Genomic DNA, 22,733 nt, shown 5'->3' with positions numbered 1-22,733 from the left:
GTATTTTTATCTCTACAAGTTCCGTTTGGTATTTTTGTAAATATGCCTGGTCAATTTTTTTTCACTGTTTTTTGCTACGTCTTTCTATATCCAATCTCTTTCATTTCTTTAAGTATATTTCTCATAATTATTTTTCATTCTCTGTGAAAATTCCAGCATCTGAGGTAGTGTACCTTATTTCTGTTGTTATTTCATCTTCCTTTTTTTTTAAATCCTGGAGTGATCAGACACAGCCGGCCTGGGAATTGAACCCAGGTCCTCTGGAACATCAGTCAGGGCTTTTAACCGCTGAGCCATCTCTCCGTTTCTGTTGTTATCATAAGCTTTGTTTCCACAGTGTGTGTGTGTGTATGTGTGTGTGTGTGTGTGTGTGTGTGTGTATGTGTGTGATTTAAAACTGTTATTTGTATTGTTTACTATAGACTCACTTCCTAGACTTCACCAATTGGATTCTTAGAGGCCTTGGATGGGATGTGGCTTTTTCTTTTTTTCTTTTTTCTTTTTTTTGGTTTTTCGAGACAGGGTTTCTCTGTGTGGCTTTGCGCCTTTCCTGGATCTCGCTCTGTAGACCAGGCTGGCCTCGAACTCACAAAGATCCACCTGCCTCTGCCTCCCGAGTGCTGAGATTAAATGCGTGTGCCACCACCGCCCGGCGGCTTTTTCTTTCCAGATACATTTTTGTTGATTTCTGCCATGTGACTTGAGGTACTCCCTACAAAGCCCCTCTTTATGCTGGGGGTGTAGCTTGGTGTGGAGCACTTGTTAAGCATGACAAGGGCTCTGGTTTGATCTCTACTACTGTCAAACTCCAAACCACTCAGGCTCCTACAGTGCCCACTTTTATGTTAACATTAGAGGTTTTCTAGAACATTCAGTTCATGTGAATTCAGACTGTAAAATTTGTGAGTTCCTGGTTGTAGTCACTATGTCTTTGGGGATTTTGTTCCTTAACCGTTAAACCTGAGAATCTAGAGAGAAAGACCAGTTCTACAATTTTTGAGCCAAATTTGAAGCTAGTTTTAATTAAATAGTGGCTGAGATGATGGACTTTGGCCAGGACCATTCTAGGGTTCCCAGAAAATGGCAACTTGAGTCATAGTTTGCAGAGGCTTATAAAGACAAACCCGTAAGGCTACCATACTTCTCACAGGTTCAATCAGGAGCAAGCATGTATCCTGATGTACTTCCTGCCTGAGTACCTCCCACTTATATCCAATCAGGGGCAGGCATGCATCCTGATGTACTTCCTCCTGTTTGCCTCCCACCTATATCCAATCAGGGGCAGGCATGCATCCTGATGTACTTCCTGCCTGTGTGTCTCCCACCTACGTGCGATCAATCACATCAGTGCAGTTGAGTCAAATGAACTTGTTGAGGGAGCAAAAGCACATGGCTTGTTGTTTCCATAAACAATAGCCTGCAGCATTTCAGGAAGTAATGCTGCCTTGGGCAAAGGACTTACAGTTAGAGGTATTTTGTTTCGTGGATCTCCTAGACACAGTAATGAAAACTTAAAACATAACTTTGACTCTCACATAACCCCCTTACTTTTACTTGGCTCAACGTTTGAGGCCTGTAATTTACGTAATGTTCACTCATGGATGTATGCAGGGTCCATTCTTAATTTATTCTTTGAGGACCCACTTCAGGCAAAGACCTTTTATCAGAGGACTTGTTTGCCCCAGTCCTGTCTTTGTCTCAGTTCCTCTTAGCCAGGAGGAAGGGAAAACCAGAGCTCAAGGTCACAGGTTATTTTTTGTCAGAGGGCACTTCCTGCCTCTGGTCAGCCTTATTTCCAGTCACTGTCTTTTTCATACATCCTGAATATTGTGTGATGAATCAAAATGAAAAGTAAATGGAGGTCATGACAGCGGTCTTCTCACCCCTGATGTGCAAAAGGTGAAGAAGAGTGACAGACTAAAGCGGGCCTGGCTGTAGAATTAGTCACACTGCCCCACCACATGTGAGACAGGTGACCCAGGACAAGTCACTTTGCTCTCTGAACCTTAACATGTGTGTCTGCAGAGGGGAAGCAGTACCGAGATCTTGTCTGTACTGGGGAATTCAAAGAGTGCCCATTGTGTTTATGACCCACCAAGGGAAAAACCTGTTAATGTTGTTCAATAGATGGGCGAAGGAATGACCTTTTGTTTGTTTGTTTTAAACAGTGGTTCTCAACCTGTGGGTTGAAACCCTCTGGTATTTATGTTGTGATTCATAACAGCAGCAAAATTACAGTTAGGAAGTAGCAATGAAAATACTTTATGGTTGGGGTCACCACAGCATGAAGAACTGTATAAAGGGTTGTAGCATTAGGAAGGCTGAGAACCATTGTTTTAGGATATTTTATTTTTTTAAGTTGTATTACATTAGTTTATTTATTGTGTGGGTATGGGTGAACACACAGTGGCATAGCATGTGTGTGGAGGTCAGAGAACAACTTGGGGGCATTAATTTTTTCCTTCTCCTACTTGGGTCCTGGAGATGGACCTCACGTCATCAGACTTGGCAGCAGGTACCTTAACTCACTGAACTATCTCAATGGCCCTTTTAAATTTTATTCTCTGATAATTTCATAGATGTATATAATGTACCTTGGTCATATTCGACTCAAATCTCTTTTCTCACTCACTGCAGAACTCGCCCCCCCACACACACCCATACTTCTTCCAACCTTCATATCTAGTAAATGATGCCTGTGCATGAGTGTGTGGTCCTCCATTGGAGCATGGGTAACCTACAGTGACCACACCCTTAGCAGCTGTCGGTTACCAATGGTTCCTCAGCTGGGGATGGCCTCATGAGCACCTGTCCTACTCATGCTGGTTGCTTACCAGCCTGGTCTTGTACAGGTGACCACAGCTGCTGTGAGTTCATGACAGTGGTGATCACATCCTCTTCACAGCATCCTCTCCAACCTCTGCCTTTACATGCATTCCACCCCCTCCTCTGAGACCTTTCCTGAGCCTCGAGGAGCGAGTTTAACATAGATGCTCTGTTGAGGGCTGAGCTCTCGGTAGTCACTTATTCTCAGCACTTTGACCATTGAGAATGGTCTCTGCATTGGGAATAAATGGAAGACCACAGTACTGGCTGCTTTTAGAGAGGCTCCTTTTTGCAGCACTAATCAATGGGGATACAAATAAATATTTAGCAGGCAGTTTGACACGTCTGTTCATCAACCCAACACTAGTAGATTCCTCCCTAGGAGCCTTTGACCTACCCCGCCATGGGCTTTTGATCAGGTTTACATCACCAGACTAAGTTCCCTCCTTTGGAGCAGGCCTCAGATCTACTTAGAAAGTGGTGGTTACCCCACAACAGCCATGCCGCTGTTGCACCTGTGGACTTACCTTGGTGGACAGGTCAGTACTGTAGCATTACCTCTGCTGGGTAAGTCCATTTTCTCTGGCTCGCGTAGCACGGTTTGGCTATGAAGGCCAATAGAATTGTTTAGCTTTCTAGGCAGGATCTCACTATGTAGTCCAAGATAGCTTCAAACTCTGCCTCTACTTCCCTGGCACCGGGAAGAGGTGTGTGTCACTTTGCCTGGGTAGGGATGACTCTTTTACCTGCTCCTTCCTAATGAGCACTCCAACACAGTGGTTAGTTCTAGTTTGAGTAAGAGAAAAAACTGCTGGGACTCTGACACTTGTGTTTTACGCCATCTTTAGTGGTAGGCGGACTTCTTTCTGCTCATCTGCTGTCAAAGAAGGCTGGTGTGGAAGTAGAAGCTGGATGGCCTTGTTCTGGACCTCTCCTCAGGATGGCCGAGGAAGCAGCCCGAAAACTCCTCCCAGGTAAGAGCCAGGCAGAGATGGGACAAAGGTGAAGGGTGGGGAGTGAGGATGGGGTGGGGGCACTGGAAGGTGACGGTGACTCACAGCCCAGTTGGCTCTCTTTTTTTACTCCTCCTCTTTTCCTCTCTTCCTGAGATGGGGTCTCACTAGGTAGCTCTGGCCGGCCCGTAACTTACTATATGGTCAAGGCTCACCTTGAGCTCTTGACAGACCTGCCTCTGCCTCCCAAGTGCTGCGTTAACAGGTGTGCACCGCCACATCTGGCTCTAATCCTCCTTCACTTGCTGGTGGTAAGAATGGCAGTGCTGAGATTTTTCCCTGATTTTTGTTTTTAAACCTTAAATCTATATTTTTGCCCCTATGGAAACCATCCACTGTAGAAATCAGGAGAGTCTCACTATTGAAGTCAGGAGAATCCTGAGCATTTTAAGGGCTTGCTAGAGTGTTGGCCCAGGATGGCTAAGCCGATGTTACTACTGTTTGCAGGTGTAGCCAAAAGCGAGTCTCGCAGGTTCAGTGGTCCTTGCATTTATTTTGAGTGAGCCCTCTTGTGCCTTCCAAAGGCCACATGCTGCCAGAACAAGAGGGCCCCAGGGAGTAGCTTTGGTCTGAGCATTAGGGCTGCGGGTTCTAGGCTTTCCTCTGCCACTCATCATCTTGACCCTGTCATTCTCCTGCTCTGTGGCTCAGTTTCTCTGTCAACCATAATTCATACCTGCTAGATGTGTCTTTGGAAGGCTAAGCTGAGGTTAGACAGGAGAAGACGCTTAATAAACGTCAGATGACAATGATTGGTTTTGATGGTTAAGCCATGTTCAGCACTACGAGCCAAGACTCTGTGTTTTTATGGGGGGGCCATCAACACTGAGCTCGGCAGCATCAGCTGGACACTGTGTTCCCTCCTGGGTGTGGTAGAAGTCTAGGGCTGTTCACACCCAAACACATGACTGCCATTGCGTGCATTCTGCTAGCTCCTTGGCCATCTCGCTTATTTGTCTCTCGGCCCTGGGGAGGGCCGAGGCAAGAGGGTGAGCTGGTTTCAGGTCTCATAGCCCATGGCTCACAGCCACGCGTCTCCTCACAAACATCATGTCCTGTGTGATTCATCACTGGAGAAAACTGCCTTATTGCGCCTTCTATTTTTTTTCTCATTTAAAAAGTATTTGCACTGAGTAATATACATATTCTAAAGTTCACACTGAGTAATTATAAAGCCAGCACCGGTGTGTCTCCTCTGGGTCAAGAAAGGATTCTCACACCCTTCCTTTAATACTTCCTGCCTGTCCCTAAAGTACTACTTTGAGTCCTTCTTGCTTGTGACTCTTTCTCCTGTGCCAGAAAGCAGGTTTCATTCCTCCTGCAGACAAAGGGTCTGGACCTCGTAGTGCTTCTAAGTTTTGACAGATTAGTTCACAATTTGGTGACGTGCAGACTGCTCTGCGGTTGTTTGTCTTGGGGCTGGAGAGGAAATCTCTATCTTGGGGTAGAATGGGCAGAGCTCGGGGCTGGATTTGAAGGGGTGGGGTCAGGGCAGGCATTTCCAACTCCCTCTCTGTGTGACTCTCCTATGTGACCTTTAGCTGAGTCACTTGTTACAGGCGTGATTTTTCCCTACCTGTAAGTAGGCGGTTGTATTGTATCAGTGGTTTGGTTTGTATCCTATTTTTAGATTCTATTTTAAAAATAATTTTGTCCCTGAACTTTCTATTTGAATCAAGAATTAAAATTGACCCCTCTACCAATCTCTCTGATTTGGTGAGAGTCTGTGAGTAACTTCCAGTGGGGCCTCACTACTGCCTAAAGCATAAGCCTTGCCGGCTTCACACTCACTTACCTCCCTGGCTCTGAAGGCATAGTGTGAAAATGAAGCAGTAAAATAAATAAGAAGTTGTGCTGGCTAACATGAGGTGTGGCGTGCGGCAGCGGGGCTCAGCTCCCTCCAGGTCACTTCATCACCGTGGGAGCCCCAGGTTACACAGTACAGTGTTTGGCAGCATCTGGGTTAGGCGGTTAAGGGTCCTGCAGTGAGACATTCATCTTTCTCTGGCTCAGACACAATTACCCAGGAAAAAAGAAAGAAGTGCTGATTGAGGCCTGAAGCTTGGGGTCTCTTATCCAACCACCCATCTCATTCTCTTTCTACCTGGAATCATAAGTTTCTGATGGTTTAGCATTTCAGACCCCCACGGGCATGCCCTATGGAACTGTGAACCTGCTTCATGGCGTGAACCCGGGAGAGACCCCTGTTACCTGTACAGCAGGAATCGGGACCTTCATTGTGGAATTCGCAACCCTGAGCAGCCTTACTGGTGACCCTGTGTTTGAAGATGTGGCCAGAGTGGCCCTGATGCGGCTCTGGGAGAGCCGGTCAGATATTGGGCTGGTAAGTCAGCTGTCGCCTGTCTTGTGTTAAGGCTTCTGTGTTGTGCCCCTCCCCCCCTTCGACCCCCGCCATGAGACCCAGAGGTCTAAGGAATGAGGTAGAGTTCAGTCAAGGGGGTCTTACAGTGATTGTAGGAGTGGCCTAGGATACCAAAAGTAGACTGAGCCATTTCTGTTTTGCCACAGAGGTGTCTTAGTTAGGGTTTCTGTTGCAGTGATAAAACACCATGACCAAAAACATCTTGTAGTCCATCATCCAAGGAAGTCAGGGCAGGAATTCAAGGCAGGAACTGATGCAGGGGTCATGGAGGAGTGCTGCTGACTGGTTTACTCCCTGTGGCTTGCTCAGCTGGCTTTCTTAGAGTACCCAGGACCACCAGCCTTGGCGTTCCGCCAGCCATGGTAAGCTGGGCCCTTCTCTATCAATTTTCAATCAAGAAGATGTGCCCCAGGCTTGCTCACAGGCCAGTCTAGTGGGGCATTTTCTCAGTTGAGGTTTTCTCTTCCAAAATGACTCTGGCTGTGTTAAATTGACATAAAACCGGCTAGCACAGGAGGGAAGAGCAGATTGCTCATCCTTGGAGGGAGCAGGGCTATGTCATGCTTTGAGCCTTTCTTACTTCTAGGCAGGAGTCATACACTTCACCCCCCTGACTCACTGGCCATAGATTACCTGACCCTCTAGTGACTATCGGCTTTCAAAACTTGTGTTCTAGAACACCAGTACTGAGAGATGTTGAGTGGCCTTTGTATGAAAAAAACGATTACAGAACAGTTCAGTTAGGGAATTCTTGCATATAGTATCAGGTTTTTGTTGTTGTTTTTTACTTTTACTTTTTTTAAGAGTCACAAAGAACTTAAACAGAATAAAAGTTATTAAATGCAATGGTAAAGGAACCTCTTTAGCTTTGCTTAACATTTCCCAAGCATATTTGACCTTAGGGCTTCATTTTCCCTCCAGTCCTATTAATAAGTGGATATTTAACATATTCTGGAGCAGCTAATCCTCAAAGATAATTTCAAATCCCAAAAGGGATACGCCAGTGACACTAACAGTCATTGATTCAGAGCAGTCAGGACACTAACACTGGGTTCAGTTCAGGGCTAGATTCACATCCTGGCCCTGCTTCAAGGTTATTCAACCTCTTTGGTTCTCCAGATATTCTGGCAGGGATGCTAATGCATTAAAAACTATGCTGGCTGGGCGGTGGTGGCGCACGCCCTTAATCCCAGCACTCGGGAGGCAGAGGCAGGCAGATCTCTATGAGTTTGAGGCCAGCCTGGACTACAAAGCGAGTTCCAGGACAGGCACCAAAACTACAGAGAAATCCTGTCTCGAAAAACCACAAAACAAAACAAACTGTACTGAGACACTATAGCTCCTTGTGTTTAAAAGTGATTTTATGTGAAGTCACCTCAGAGAGTGGAGCTTGTCTGAGGATTCAGAAAATCCCTTCAGATGCCATTCTGGAGGCTCATGGTAACATCTTTAGTCCAATGCAGGCAGGTTTTGCTCTAACCTTTGAACTGTGATGGACTTGGTTGGTGCCCTGTCTGTACCCCTCCTTTACCATTCCTGTGTACCCTGGATGGATGGATGGATGGATGGATGGATGGATGGAAGGAAAGGAAGGAAGGAAGGAAGGAAGGAAGGAAGGAAGGAAGAAAAAAGAGAAAAATAGTAATATTAATTTAAAAAATAATAAAAATCTGTTAGCTATAGTGAGATGTGGACTGTTCTGGGAACTCAGCACATACATGTAAATGTGTTTGTATGAGCTATTTTGCTTTTGGCTTTTTGATCCTGGGGATTGAACTCAGGGCCTTGCAAATGCTCAGCAGGTACCCTCCTGCTGAGCTTCATGCTCAGCTGACACTGGAGTCACAGACTCGTGCCTTGAGTCTGAGACAGATTCCAGAAACAGGTTCTCAATCTCTCATCTACACTCACCCTAAGCAAGGAGTGAGTACTTGAGATCATTCTCTTTTCCTTGACATTTTTGGTTAGTGTGCTAAGTCAGTCCCTTCAAATGTACATGAGCTGTGTCTCCACAGTAGAGATGTGCAGGAAGGATGCTGTGGCCCAGCCTCATGGCCTTCTCCATAGCCTGCATGGCTTCAGGAAACACTGAGGTGCTGGCCTGGCATCTGACTGGGCAGTCAGAGCACTAAGTAGATGGTTCTTTGGCCTTGGTCCTTCCTAGGATTGTGTTTCTCTTTTAGGTTGGCAATCATATCGATGTGCTCACTGGCAAATGGGTGGCCCAGGATGCAGGCATTGGGGCTGGCGTGGACTCCTATTTTGAGTACCTGGTGAAAGGAGCCATCCTTCTTCAGGATAAGAAGCTCATGGCTATGTTTCTAGGTAAAGGGGGCAGGGTAAGAGGGCTTTTTCTATGACTCTCCTGTTGACTGTGCTTTACTGTGTACGTCAAGTCCAATGGAATCCGTGCATTCTGCATTCAGAGCCACTGGAGGCTCCTGATGCCCCTGCACCTCTTCAGATTTTCTTTTTCTCTTTTATGGTTTTGTTTGGTTAGGTTTTGTTCTTTTGGTTTTTGTTACTTTTTTATTCTGGTTTTGAATCAGGGTCTCATGTAGCCTAGGCTTGTCTGAAATTCTCTGTAGCCGAGGATAACCTTAAATTCTCTATCTTTCCCCTTTATCTGTTGTGGGACACTATTCCTGGGGAGACATGAACAAACAGCTACTTACCCCAGATGGGGAACCATGACAGACTAAAGTATGGATACCACCAAGATCCAATTCGGTGAACCAGAATTTTTATTGGGGTTACTTAGAGAAATAAGTGAGAGGTGCTTACAGAGCAGAAATGACTGAAAGATAGCTGTGCCAAATGAATCAGCGTGGGTGACATGGAAGCCTGGCACATACTACGTAACGTGCAAGCAGCTCAGCAGGCTGGAGAGTCTCTTCCAGGCAGCTGGAGTGGTCTGAGCCTCTCCGGGCAGCCTGGCTGATCTCTGCTTCTATTGCCAGCTCTCTACTTCTTCCAGGCAACTTAGCTTACCAGAGAAAATCTTTTAGCAGCCCTTTCAGCTTATATATTCTTGGTGAGGGCAGGGCCCAGTGTATCTGGTTGATTTCAGGAACTTCCTGAAGCCTCAGAGTTGTTTACTTCCTGAGCTTTCTGAGTTTGCCCATTGTTTCACCTCCCCTTAGAACATCCTGTTGCCTCACCTGTTTCTAACATTCTGTGTCTTAATGAGCTTCCCTCCAATATGGAAGGTTTTAATCTTGGAGGAAACTGCTGCACAACATCCCCTAGGAGCCGCCTGTACACATCCCTAGGAGCCGCCTGAAACACTGCTTTCTCCAACTGGGGTCTGGGTTCTTTACCTCTTGGCCACTTCATATGATGTTTGCTTCTCCTGGTGTGTCTTTATTTCCTGTCTTCATGTGTCCACCTTCTCTCCTCCCTTCAGAACCTAGTGTACGCATCCTACCTAGGAAGCAGGGTGCTCCTCCTCAGTATAGAGCCTTCAGTATGTGCCCTGTGCCTTATTCATTTTCTGGTTTCTCCCAGTCCTTTATACTCAGTAGGTCACATTTATCTGGTTAGGAAAAATTGACCTAGTAATAATTATCATGCAGGCTTGTCAAGCTCATAGTAATAGTTATTACAGCCACCATTAATTTATTCGGCACATGTTTATTGGATAACATTGACATACCAACCGCTGGGCCAAGCTCTGAGCCTTATTTCTTACTACATTTTTTGACATAGCTTATGAATTTGTGTCTGCATTTGGTTCCTTGTCCATCCAGATAATATTTATCATGTATATTTATTATGCACTGTGCTAGTGGTGGGGATTCCTCAGTGAACACAAAACTAAAGTCCTCTTGGACGCACATCCTAGGGAGAAATGTCAGCTCGACTTCCCACTGACGCGTCAGCTCCATGTGGGGAGGCTTTGTCTTGTTGATAACTGAATTCCTGTTAGGCACGTATTTGTTGATGAGTGAAGGACTGGATAATCTCACAAGGTATATAACGTTACTTCCCCGATTTAACATACAGTAAACCTGACGCTGAGGATGGGAACGTTTGCCCCAGGCCATAGCTAGCACGTGGAAAAGAATTTGAGCATGGAGTTTCGAACCCTGTTCCTTTCCAGTGTGCTTACCTCGGTGTATCCTACCCTGCGCCTTCTGTTGTCAAGGCCGGTCTGTCTTGTCAGTCACCTGTGTCCTTTATCTCTTCTCCCATGTTGCAGAGTACAGCAAAGCCATCCGGAATTACACCCACTTCGATGACTGGTACCTCTGGGTGCAGATGTACAAGGGTACCGTGTCCATGCCAGTCTTCCAGTCCTTGGAGGCCTACTGGCCTGGTCTTCAGGTATGACTTGTCAATGAGAGTGACCAGTTTTCTGTGGTGTGGTGATGTAAGCAAGCTTATGTGAACGTATCAAATAAGGACCTCGAGTTGCTTGAGGACGCCGGGGCAGTGTGTGGAAGGAAGAACTAGAGCGAGTTAGACAGATACATGATGCTCCCACCCAGGTTTTCCAAAGGAGCGGTAAGGAGCTGAGCTCCCGCTGGCTGTGGGTAGAACCGCCTGCAGCAATGGGTGCTGTTGCTCCAGGCCAGGTAGGAGCAGCCACTGGCAAGAGCTGTTTTTCCACTGGGCGTTTCTTTCAGGTCCCCTCCTTGACGCAGGGCCCGCTCTGCCCGCCGTCCAGAGTTTTCCCCATCTAGTCTGATGGAGCTGTAGTTAGAGGAGGCCTTGGAGGCCATCTCATCTCCCCACCTGTGCTGCAATAGTTCATGGACCAAAATAGTTTGTAATATAAGTGATCCCTTCAGTTTGCTTTTGTTTTGTTTTGAGACAGGACCTCATCTATCCCAGGCTGGCCTTGAATTCACTGTGTAATGGGGGATGACCTTGAACTTGTGATCCCCCCTGCCTCTACCTCCCAAGTGTTGAGAGAAAGACACTTAAGAGGCTGTGAGAATGGACAGCCTACTGCTTTCAGGAAACAGTGGTGTGTAGTTGGACTTCCTTTTGGCCCGCCAGTTCCCAAATAATGGCACAGAGACTTCTTATTAATTATGGATGCTTGGCCGTGGCTTAGGCTTGTCCCACTAGCTCTTAAAACTTAAATCAATCCATTTCTGTGCTCTTCATTCTGCCATGTGGCTTGTTACCTCTCCTTGATGATGTACGTCTGACTCCCTCAGTGTCTCGCTGCTGTCTCCTGCACGCCTACATCCATCCCTGAGTTCCTCTCTCTGCCCAGAAGTCCCGCCTAACCTCTCCTGCCTAGCCATTGGCCGTTCAGCTTTTTATTAAACCAGTCACAGTGACACATCTTCACACCGTGTAATAAAATGTCCCACAACACTGTTGAGGAAGTGGAGTTTTGGAAATGTGTTTCTGTTGTTTTGTTTGTTGTTTGAGAGAGCCTCACTATGTTGTCCTGTCTGGCCTGGAACTTACGAAACTTAACCTGCTTTGTAGGAGCTCCAGGCCAGTGAGGTACCTTGTCTCAAAAAAACAAAGGGACATCTTCTAAGGGTCAACACTTGAGGCTATCTGCTGGCTTCCACACGCATGTACACACACAGGCCCAGGAACACGCATGCACACACACACGAAGAGTCAAGGAAACACAAAGAAATAAAGATTGCTGTTGCACTACAGTAAACCAGTAAGAGTGATAATTAAAATTTTCAAATTCTTAAGTAGAATTTTAAAATATAGGTAAGTGACCTGGCCATGGTGGCACATGCCTTTAATTCCAGCACTTGGGAGGCAGAAGTAAGTGGATCTCCATGAGTTCTAGATCAGCCTAGTCTACATAGCAAGTTCCAGGACAGACAGAGTCATGTGGTAAGACCCTGTCTTAAAAAGAAGAGAAAGGATTCTTTAAATAGACTTAATAGTAACACATATCCTCTGACTCACAAATCCTGTTTCTGGAGATTTGTCTTAGAGATACATTTTCATATGCATGAAGTGATGTATAGGCAGCATTCATTGTAGCATTAATTGTTTTAGCAAATGACAAAAGACTGGAACCAAGCCAAATGTCTGGTTATAGAATGGATTAAACTTGGGTCTAGGTGACCGACTACTGTGCAGCTGTATAAACAGGAGGGTATTCTGTTACATGGAAGAAAACCAAGATAGATTGTTGAATGAATAAGGAAAGTGCAGAACAGCATGTTCAAAAGGCTGTATAAGAAGAAAACACACTCATCTTCTTAGCTCTGCATAAAAAAACTTGGAAAGGTGGACATGGCTGTCTGTTGGAGGTATGGGAGTCTTATGAGTCTTAGCACAGTAGCCTTTCCCCCTGTGCTTAGAAGTTTGGATCAGCTCACCAAAGTAAGACTGGTAGCAGACACTGGTCATGAAGGTCCAGAGACTTAATGTCAGGTCCTCAACAAGGTGTGAATAGGTGTTGAGTTTTATGTCTTACAGATAAGGCCCAGAGAGGTTCGCTCTGTGGCTCAGGGCTGCACAGAGTCAGTGATCAACCTCAGGACTGGTCAGTGGCACTCTTGGCTTCCAAGGCTCGCTTTGTCTCTCCCTTGAGATTGATTGATTGTGACGTTTTACAGGTGGACACGGTGCCTGAGTCTGCTCACCTGCTGACCGTTTCTTTCCACAGAGCCTTATTGGGGATATTGACGATGCCATGAGAACCTTCCTCAACTACTACACTGTATGGAAGCAATTCGGGGGGCTGCCGGAATTCTACAGCATCCCTCAGGGGTACACAGTGGAGAAGCGTGAAGGCTATCCACTCCGACCGGGTGAGCGGCGTGCCTGGTCCGTGGCCATCCTGCACGCTCTGGTTCTTCACACCCCAACCCTTCCCAGGCCCTCCCAAGGCTACTCTTGTTTCTTCTCTAATGGCTCTTGATGGTTTTCCTACTAGGTATGGGAACCGAGTTCTGGTAGGTTGAAGTGGCTTGGCCAAGGCGGGAGCTGGGACTAGAACCCAGGTTTCCTGTCTAAGTCCTGTGCTCTTTCAAACTTGGAGAAATGAGAAAAAAGAGAGATACCAGCTGGACTGAGTCCTGGGGACTTCCACCACCAGGACGTCACAAACTGTAGGCCACTTCTGTGAGTGGTTTGTGTAAAGTACACTTCTACAGGTGGACCTCAGGCCACCGAGTTTCATTTCCCTCGCCTTTGGCAGCTCAGAATCCAGGAGAGGACCACACACTGGACACTATCTTAAGTTCTTGCTCTGATGTCCTCTGATTCATTGCAGGGATGTTAAAAACTAAGGAGGGAAGGCCAGGGGAGACAGAGGCCGAGCTTAGTCGGCAGGTAGGCCTACAGCCTAGTGTAAGTCAGGTTGCATTATGGTTGTCTTGGCATGGTAGTCTCTGCCCATCCCCCCTTGCCACCGAATTCCCTTTGAGCTACAAGACTGGCCTTCTAGTGCCTCCCCCTGTTCTGTGTTCTCTGCCCCATCCCCTTCCACTTCTAACCCCAGTGTGTGTAGGACCTTGGGAGGCAAGAGAGGAACACAGTGACATTAGTAGAGGGATCAGTGGTCACACGCAGGGACTACCAGGGCTGCTGCTGTTCTTGGTGTTTCTCAGACATTTGTTCTCATGGCTTTATTTTTTTAAAAGAAGACTCCTGGGAAACATCAGACTTCTGGGAAGTATCAGTCATAATCATTGTTACTAGGGGATAAAATAAACTCAAGTTTGTGACTGCATGTCAAACGTTTAGATGCAGTTTTAGCATTGGAACTTCAGAGGGGTCTTCTAACTGAAACCCTACTACAGTTATTGGATCCAGTGGTTTTCTAGTCCTGGCCTAGTCACCACCAGAGACAGCTCTCTGCTTATGGAGGCAACCTGCTCTATTGCAGGGCTGGCTGGCAGGAAGGTTCTAGAGGGAAGTACACATCACTGCCAGGAAATCTAGGAGCTCGTGGTTCAGTCACCCTTCCTTTCCCCCAACAATAGGTAGGAGAGAGAAGATGCTATTCTGTAGCTAAGCTGGCTAGTGCATGGTACTCTATAGTGTGAGCCTTTGATGACAGTTACAGAACCTCGTCTAAAGTCCTCTGTAAGGGCCTTTACTTCCCTGGACTGTTCTTCAGAGTCGACAGGGTGACATACAGCACAGCATTGGCTCCCCACACTAGACCCGTGTGTGAGAGAGAAAAAGCTGGCCTTGACCCAGCCAGCTGCTGGCAGCAGAGGGAGGCCTCCCACGAGAGCACTGTCTTTTCTGCTGTCGTGTGTGCGTGCGTTGTCTGCCCTGGAATGTGAACAATTGGATTAGCACTTGTTTAGAGGCCTGTGGGATGAGGGGACGGGGGGGAGGGAGACCTGAGGAGACAGGCAGAAGATTCCTCCAAATTAAGAGTAGACGAGACTGGACACAGCTCAGTGGTAGGGGGTGTGCCTAGCATGTGCATGGGCCCGGCTCTGCTCTCCAGCACTACAGAACTGAGTAGATGAGTGAGTAAGTGGGAGCTAGAGTTTCCATCAGAAGGGAGAGAGCCAGGAAAGGAGAACTTGGGGGAGGGAAGAGAGAAATTCTTTGATTTGAGAAGCAATTGGTGCTGAAGTAGAAAACATAAGGAAGCCCGGCGGTGGTGGCGCACGCCTTTAATCCCAGCACTTGGGAGGCAGAGCCCGGTGGATCTCTGTGAGTTGGAGGCCAGCCTGGTCTACAAAGTGAGTTCTAGGACAACCAGAACTGCATAGAGAGACCCTGTCCCCAAATAACTTTTAAAAAAAAGAAAAAAAAAACCCTATCATGAGCTCTCACTTCTGTCCACCGAGGCCGTCACAGCACCAAATCATTTTCCCCATAACAATTCTTCACGTATTTAAAAGAAATAGATTCTTTCTTTCTTTTTTTTTTTAATGGTAAATAGTCTCACCTGGGCCCACTCCTCTTGGGCTGAGCATCGAGCTGTGGTGTAGAATAGGACCCTTCAGAGCATCTGGAACACCTTCCCATAGTCTCATGTAGCCCAGGCTATCCTTGGTCGTGTGTACTGGTGAAAGTGGCGATTCAGAACCCCTGATTGTCCTACCCTCATTTCCAAGGGTTGGGATTTTAGGTGTGTGCCCCCACGCCTAGCTAACTTTTCTTAATTAATATGTTTTCTTTTTCTGTGGCTCTGGGAATTGCACCCAGGGCCTTGCTCATGTTGGGCAAGTGCTCCTTCATGGCACTGTGTTCCATGGTGTTCTTATCACATCACTGCTGGGAATAGTTGCTGGTCAGACGCTGGCTATGTGCACTGCTGAAGTCAGAGGGAGGGAGCGGACACTGGATCAGGTCAGAACCTCTGCTACCTTCTCTGTCCCAGAGCCGCCCGCCTCTTTCTCTGTGGCACGGGAGTCTGCTGGATTCAGCAGAGCTTCAGGATTTGCGCATCTTGGCTCTGAAAACTCACCAAGGACACATTCCGTCTTTCTACAATGTCAAGAATTTATTTAATAATAAATTCATAAGCTACAGTGAGTTCATTGGTTGCAGTTTGCCAGGTAGTCTCGAAAGCAATGCCATGATTCTCTCCAGTGGGGGCTCTGCTGACCAGGTGTGGAGGGGAGGATCCTTTGCTGCCTTCCCTGAGTGGGCCCCATGCCACGCCTGCTCAGCTACTGAGAAGGTTTGCTTGGCTTTACAGAGCTCATCGAGAGCGCAATGTACCTCTACCGTGCCACAGGGGATCCCACTCTCTTAGAACTCGGGAGAGATGCTGTGGAGTCCATTGAGAAAATCAGCAAGGTGGAGTGTGGATTTGCAACGGTGAGTGTTTCGGGGCCTCTCAAAACAGCGCTGGAGCATTAGCACCAGAAGGGAGTGGTTGTAAACCGTGAACACATGTCTAGTGGAAGTGTGAAAGGTCAGCAAGGCAGAAAGATAGGCAAGGGGCGAGTGACCCAGACAGTACAGGCCTTTCTGGGGAGAGAGCTGCAGAGGGGCCTCTGTAAGAGTTGGAACCAGTGTCCTCTTAGAAGCTGGTGTAGTTACAGGACACAGGGACGGAGAATGGGAGGAAGTTGAAAAGTTTCTCTTTGGCCTGCAGTTTGTCATTGCTAGGGGTAAGCAGTGAGTAGACAGTTGAAGAATGTTAGGTGATTGATAAACATCTTTCCTGGTGGCCATTACGTGGGACCCCCCGGGGCAGGGTGGTCAAGCTTATAAAGCGACAAGTTAATTTACTTCTGGAAACCAAATTTTTGTAGTTACTGGAATTGTCAGAGTTAACCGAGTTTTACAGACGGTGTGGACCTCGCTACCAAAGTGGGTTAGACCTTAAGCCTTTGACTTACCTCTGCACCAGCAGTCACTGTCCGTCAGAATTTGTGCTTTACAAAGTGGGGTTTTGCCAGGCGGTGGTGGCGCACGCCTTTAATCCCAGCACTCGGGAGGCAGAGCCAGGCGGATCTCTGTGAGTTCGATGCCAGCCTGGACTACCAAGTGAGTTCCAGGAAAGGCACAAAGCTACACAGAGAAACCCTGTCTCGAAAAAAACAAAAACAAAAAACAAAAAACCACAAAGTGGGGTTTTGAAGGCAGTGGTGGCACATGCCTTTAATCCCCACACTTCAGAGGCAGAGACAGGAGGATCTCTGCAGAGTTCCAGGACAGCCAGGTCTGTTACACAGAGAAACCCTGCCTTAAAAAAACAAAAAACAGCCGGGCAGTGGTGGTGCACGCCTTTAATCCCAGCACTCGGGAGGCAGAGGCAGGCGGATCTTTGTGAGTTTGAGGCCAGCCTGGTCTACAGAGTGAGTTCCAGGAAAGATGCAAAGCTACACAGAGAAACCCTGTCTCAGAAAAACCAAAAAAAAAAAAAAAAAAAAAAAAAAAAAAAAAAAAAAAACCAACAAAAAACAAAAACAAAAAACAAAAAGACCAAAATGGGCTTTGTAGAACGTTTTGTCCCAGGGCTTTTTAAATGAATTTTAAGAGATGAAATCTAGAGTCCCATAGCCCTGCATTCAAACATGGACTCCTTAAACAGTTCTGCTGTTCCCACAGGTATTACTGGATGGCTGTCACGTGCCGTACAGTTCTAGTCCATAGGTTAGAGGCAGGCAAACCTGGACCCCTGCTCTCATGAGCTTATGTTTTAGTTGGGAAAAATAATAAAAACATGTCCAGGAAACAGAAAGAAAGCCAGTATGGCTGGATCAAGGAGGGTAAGCAAGGAGGAAGGTTAGAGAGGAGGTCTCGGTAAGCGGGGCAGAGGTAGATGAGGCAGGGCCTCTGTATGCACAGGAGAGAGAGTGGGATTTGGGGCAGGAGCCACAGCAGGGCCGTGCCAGGATCTGATTTGTACTTTAGAAGTAGCACACTAGCTGCTCCATGCGAGAGCTGACATCCACATAGGACCCAACAGGAGAGGGTCAGACAGCCGCTGTCGACACATAAAACAGATGTCTAAGGAAATAATCTGAGTGTCTCCTGACAGTCCATAGAGTTTGTGTTGGGATGTGGACTTCAAAACAAAACAACAAAACTTTTGCAAAATTTTGTAATGTGTTGATATCTTATAGGTAAAGTATAGATAGATCATTTTCTCTTTCCATGGTGCTAAAGATTGGACCTAGGGCCTGATGTATGCTGGACAAGCACTCTACAACTGAGCTCTATTTCCTGCTAGACTCAGTTTGTGATAGAGAAGACCTGTAGTGAATGGGTTAGTAAAGCCACAGTTTGTTTTGGCTTCCAGTATGTTCTGTTCTCTGAAAAACCAAAGCGATAAGTCCACTGGGAAAGCTAAGCTCATTTCCATGAAAAGGAAGCCTCTGGAAGATTTCCCAAGGTGCATATGAGAACAGCCCTTGAATCTTTGTCAAACAGGGAAGAAAATCTGACTTGGTCTTTGAGTCCATACTTGAGTCACAGTATTGTGTAAGCTAAATGTCCACTGAGAATTAATTTTACTTAAATGTACTGGTAAATCTAAGAAGCTAAAAGTAAGCCTTTGTAGTAAATTATCCTACTCATCTCTGCCTGTGAACTTTTGGAATTTTGTATAGCCACCCCCTAGTTAGTTCTTTACAATAGTAAAAACCTCATGCGCTCATAAGGAAGGGTCAGGTCAGGAATATGTGTCACCATTTGTCATGAGGACCGTGTTGGAAACACATTGATCTCTTTCCACAGTGTCAGAATTTATTTAATAATAAACTCATAAGTTACATTGATTTCATTGTTGCAGTTTGCCAAATAGTCCCAATTTCCCTTGATAGCTGTCCGGTGGCCAACACAAGTTCCTTTATTCCAATCTTTACTAATAATATTAATTCTTGGGTTATACACTATATATCATATAGGAGTTACATCTATCTATAGCTGTCATCCGTGTGTCTGTATAAATGTGCATAGGTGATAGAATGGCTACAAATGGTTAGAGACCACAGCAGAGTTCAGAGAATTCAGAGAGGCCTTGAGGGGCAGAGGCAGAGGGGCAGAGGCAGAGGCACTTTTTTGTTCCCCTCTCAGCCTCATACCTGGCTCCCTCACTTCCTTAGATCTGTGTTTAAAAATATTCACAGAGACCCTCAGGTGAGACTGTGTTTGGTGTCTGGAGCTGCAAGAAAAGGATCCAGGTAGGAAACTGAGGCAGAGAGGGAGCAGGGGCTAGGTCCCGAAGGACCTGACAGACTCAGAGGTCTAAGTGTCCCGTAGGGGAAGGATGGACGCAGGAGCCCAGTTTGTCATTATTCAAGTGAGAGGAGATGGTGGCTTGGAAAAGTGACCTCCAAGAAGTGACTCACCCAAAGGCCCTCAGCGGTTTATAAGCAGGGCTGCCTGACCCTTACTCCCAAACCATGGTGCCCTTCTGACTCGTTTCTTCCTCTCATACGCAGATCAAGGACCTCCGGGACCACAGGCTGGACAACCGCATGGAGTCATTCTTCCTGGCCGAGACTGTGAAATACCTCTATCTTCTGTTTCATCCAAACAACTTCATCCACAACAACGGCTCCACCTTTGACTCTGTGATGACCCCCCATGGGGAATGCATCCTGGGAGCTGGGGGCTACATCTTCAACACAGAAGCTCACCCCATTGACCCCGCTGCCTTGCACTGTTGCCGGAGGCTGAAGGAAGAGCAGTGGGAGGTGGAGGACTTGATGAGGGAGTTCTACTCTCTCAAACAGAACAGGTCAAGAGCTCAGAGAAAGACAATGAGCTCGGGACCCTGGGCGCCCCCAGCAGGGCCAGGCACACCCTCCTCACCTGAAAACCATGACCAGCCAAGGGAGAAGCAGTCTGCCAAGCAGAGAACCCCACTTCTCAGCTGCCCTAGCCAGCCCTTCACCTCTAAACTGGCATTGCTAGGCCAGGTTTTCCTAGATTCCTCATAACCACTGGATAATTTTTTAATTTTTATTTTTTTGAGACTAAGCTATAAAATAATAAATCTGCTTTTGGCTATCAGGTTTTACATACTGGACTCTTGAGATTTCACTCAAAAAAGGATTTGTGTTAAACAATCATGAATCTAATTCCACAGCTCCCAGGGCTCAGGGCTAAGAGTTGAATCTCTCTTCCTTTTCTGGCATCTTTGGAGAACATGATTTGCCAGTATTTCCTTGTTGGTTTTTCCAACAGGTGCTTTCAGCTTTTAGCTGCCCCCTCTGTCCATGTGCCCTTCTGGGCAATAGAGGTTTATTAAACACCTTTGGGTGCTAGCCATAACCCCAGATAGTAGCAGCAAACAAAGAAAACAAGGTTTTATTCTTGTTGGAATTCAGTTCTGGTAGAGAAGTCCACTGATGAGTATATGAAGTGACATGGGCATAATTCTGTGAAGAACAGAGTCAGAGTGGGTGCTGGAGATGATTCAGTTGGTAAAGCATTTGTTGCATAGTCGTGAGTTCAGATCCCCAGCACCGACGTAGAGTCAGGCCCAATAGTATCTGTAATCACAGTGCTGGAGTTGGGGGCCGGTGTGTGTGAGGGAAGAAGCAGGTGGACCCCTGAGCTCAGTAGTTAGCTAGTCTTACTGAACTAGTGAGATTTGGGTTCAATAAGAGAGATCCTGTCCCCAAAGTTAGGTGGAGAGCAGTTGAGGAGGACACCTGATGTCAACCTCTGGAGCTAACACACGTTTACACACACGCCAAAAAGAAGAGAAGGGAAGGGAGGAGGGATGAAAGAAGAGAGGGTGTTGTGTTAGTAATGGAGAACTACACAGCCTTTAGGTAGGATGGTCTGGGAGGGTCTTCTGGCAGAGGGGAATCTTTACATCAGGAAAAACCAAAAGGCAGTTCCTCGTGGGCTTTTCACTCAACTTCAACACATTTAGCTTCAAAGATGGTAGACTTGGGGCGGGGAGATGGCTCGGTGGGTGGGAACACTTTGCTGCAGAAGCATGAGGACCTGGTTCCAGCATTCGGAAAACCTGGCTGTGGCCACACACACCCCCTCTACCCCAGCACTAGGGAGTGGAGACCTGAGGTTCCCTGGGGCTTGCCGATTTGTCCAGATTTGGTGAGAAACCTTGGCTTCCACAACCCCCGTCCCCCCACCCCTACGCACGTGCGCGCGCGCGTGTGCGCACACACACACACACACACACACACACACACACACACACACACACGAATGAAGGAATGGATAAATAAATGTTAAAAAGATGGTAGGCTTACAAACAACCTCACTTATTTCCGTAAAATGTAGAATCCACAAGGAAAGTATCTGGGAAGGTGGACATGGCAGACATGTATATAGTCCTAGTATTCAGGAGGCTGAGGCAGGGTATCAGGAGTTTGAGGCTCGCATGAGCTACATAGTGAGCCCTTGTCTCAAAAACAAACAAACAAAAAAACCCCAGAACTCATCATCAAAGCATAACTACAAAAATGAGCACCATTCCTTAAGACGTTCAAATAACTAATTCATGTTTAAAATTCTTATTGTGGCCGGGCGGTGGTGGTGCACGCCTTTAATCCCAGCACTCGGGAGGCAGAGCCAGGCGGATCTCTGTGAGTTCGAGGCCAGCCTGGTCTCCAAAGCGAGTTCCAGGAAAGGCACAAAGCTACACAGAGAAACCCTGTCTCGAAAAACCAAAAAAAAAAAAAAAAAAAAAAAAAAAAAAAAAAAAAAAAAAAATTCTTATTGTGTAAATTTGTATTTCATTGAATCAGAATCTAAGCAGAGCTCATATTTTGGATATTAGCATGTTTCTGCAGTGTCGTCTGATATACAAGTCTTATGTTTGGATATTAGACAGCATGTTTCTGCAGTGTCGTTTCATATGTTTGGAAATTAGCATGTTTCTGCAGTGTCGTCTGATATACAAGTCTCATGTGTTTAGATGTAGACAGCATGTTTCTGCAGTGTCGTTTCATGTTTGGATATTAGCATGTTTCTGCAGTGTCGTCTGATATACAAGTCTTCTCTCCCTCCCTCCCTTTGTTGCGCTCCCTTTCTCCTTTCCCACTTTCCACTCATCTTTTTTTGTTATCTTTATTTTATGTATATGGGTGTTTTGCATGCATGTATGACTGTGCACCACATTTGTGCTTGGTACCCACAGAGGCTGGAAGAGAGCATCAGATCCCCTAGAATTGGAGTTATAGAGGTTGGAAGCCACCATGTGAGTTCTGGGAATTGAACCCAGGTCCTCTGCAAGAGCAGTCAGTGCTCTCAACCGCTGAGCCATCTCTTTAGCCTCTACCCTACCCCCTTATCTTTTATTTTTGTTGTGTGGGAAAAGAATAATCTCAGTGTCCCATAAAAGAATACACAAACAAAGCAAAAGTAACTTGCCAATTTCTTTTTGCAAAAAGGTGCATCAGAACCCAAACAGGGCTAGGGAGCATGTTGGCCAATATGGCTTCTGTCTTTTATCTCTAACATGGATATCGACCATGTCTCATCCCATTGATGAGAACTCAACTTCACAATCTGACATAGTTACTAATCAGAGCAAAAGGGAAAGCAAGGTCCAGGCAATAGTTACCCTTGTTGTGCTAACTACCTTTGACAGAAAAGAAAATTCTCATAATTGCAATTTGTTGAAGAGAGAGAGTTGTCTTGTAGCTTTCCCATATTATAGATTTTCTTGCCCCTTTCGTTAACATGGGCTAAGCTGGTAACATGAAGAAAGAAGCAATGAAGACAACAGGTTGCAGCAGAGATGGCAGAGGCCTCACAATGTGATAGGGACTGCCAATTCAACCCCAAAATGAAATGGAGTTCTGACAAATGCTACAATATAGATGAATCTTGAGAAGTCATGCTAGCTAGAAGCCAGACACAAAGGGTCTTTTTTCTATTCCATGGTGTAGGTACTGATAGATTGTTCATGTGCTGGCAAATAACCTCCCATACACACTCTTGCAAGCAACTCTAATTAAACTCAATGGGTCACACACAAAAGAAGACATGAAAATAGGAGAGGGACTTCCTGGGAAGAAGAATGTTCACTAGAGAGTAGGGGAATGATGTACTGAGTCTTTCTTTGTAACACCAGTTCCCAAATAATGACATGGAGACTTCTTATTAATTATGAAAGCTCAGCCTTAGCTTAGACTTGCTTCTAATTAGCTCTTACATCT

At 46.3% G+C, this 22,733-nt stretch overlaps 1 protein-coding gene across 1 annotated transcript in view; it reads left to right on the top strand.

Annotated features, from left to right (window-relative positions):
• The window catches only part of Edem2 (ER degradation enhancing alpha-mannosidase like protein 2), a 29,912-nt gene extending 10,298 nt beyond the window's left edge, over window positions 1–19,614 (top strand). Inside the window, exons 5-11 of the mRNA XM_059261729.1 lie at window positions 3,675–3,800; window positions 5,972–6,183; window positions 8,406–8,547; window positions 10,424–10,548; window positions 12,827–12,971; window positions 15,833–15,954; window positions 19,032–19,614. Of these exons, the coding sequence (XP_059117712.1) occupies window positions 3,675–3,800; window positions 5,972–6,183; window positions 8,406–8,547; window positions 10,424–10,548; window positions 12,827–12,971; window positions 15,833–15,954; window positions 19,032–19,532 (1,373 nt within the window). The 3' untranslated portion in view covers window positions 19,533–19,614. The remainder of the gene's footprint in view (window positions 1–3,674; window positions 3,801–5,971; window positions 6,184–8,405; window positions 8,548–10,423; window positions 10,549–12,826; window positions 12,972–15,832; window positions 15,955–19,031) is intronic.
• Window positions 19,615–22,733: the final 3,119 nt, after the last annotated feature.

This window comes from Peromyscus eremicus, chromosome 4 (assembly GCF_949786415.1).
Source record: "Peromyscus eremicus chromosome 4, PerEre_H2_v1, whole genome shotgun sequence".
Taxonomy (NCBI): domain Eukaryota; kingdom Metazoa; phylum Chordata; class Mammalia; order Rodentia; family Cricetidae; genus Peromyscus; species Peromyscus eremicus.
The sequence above is the reverse complement of the archived record's forward strand: the minus strand, read 5'-3'. Positions and strand labels throughout refer to the sequence as shown.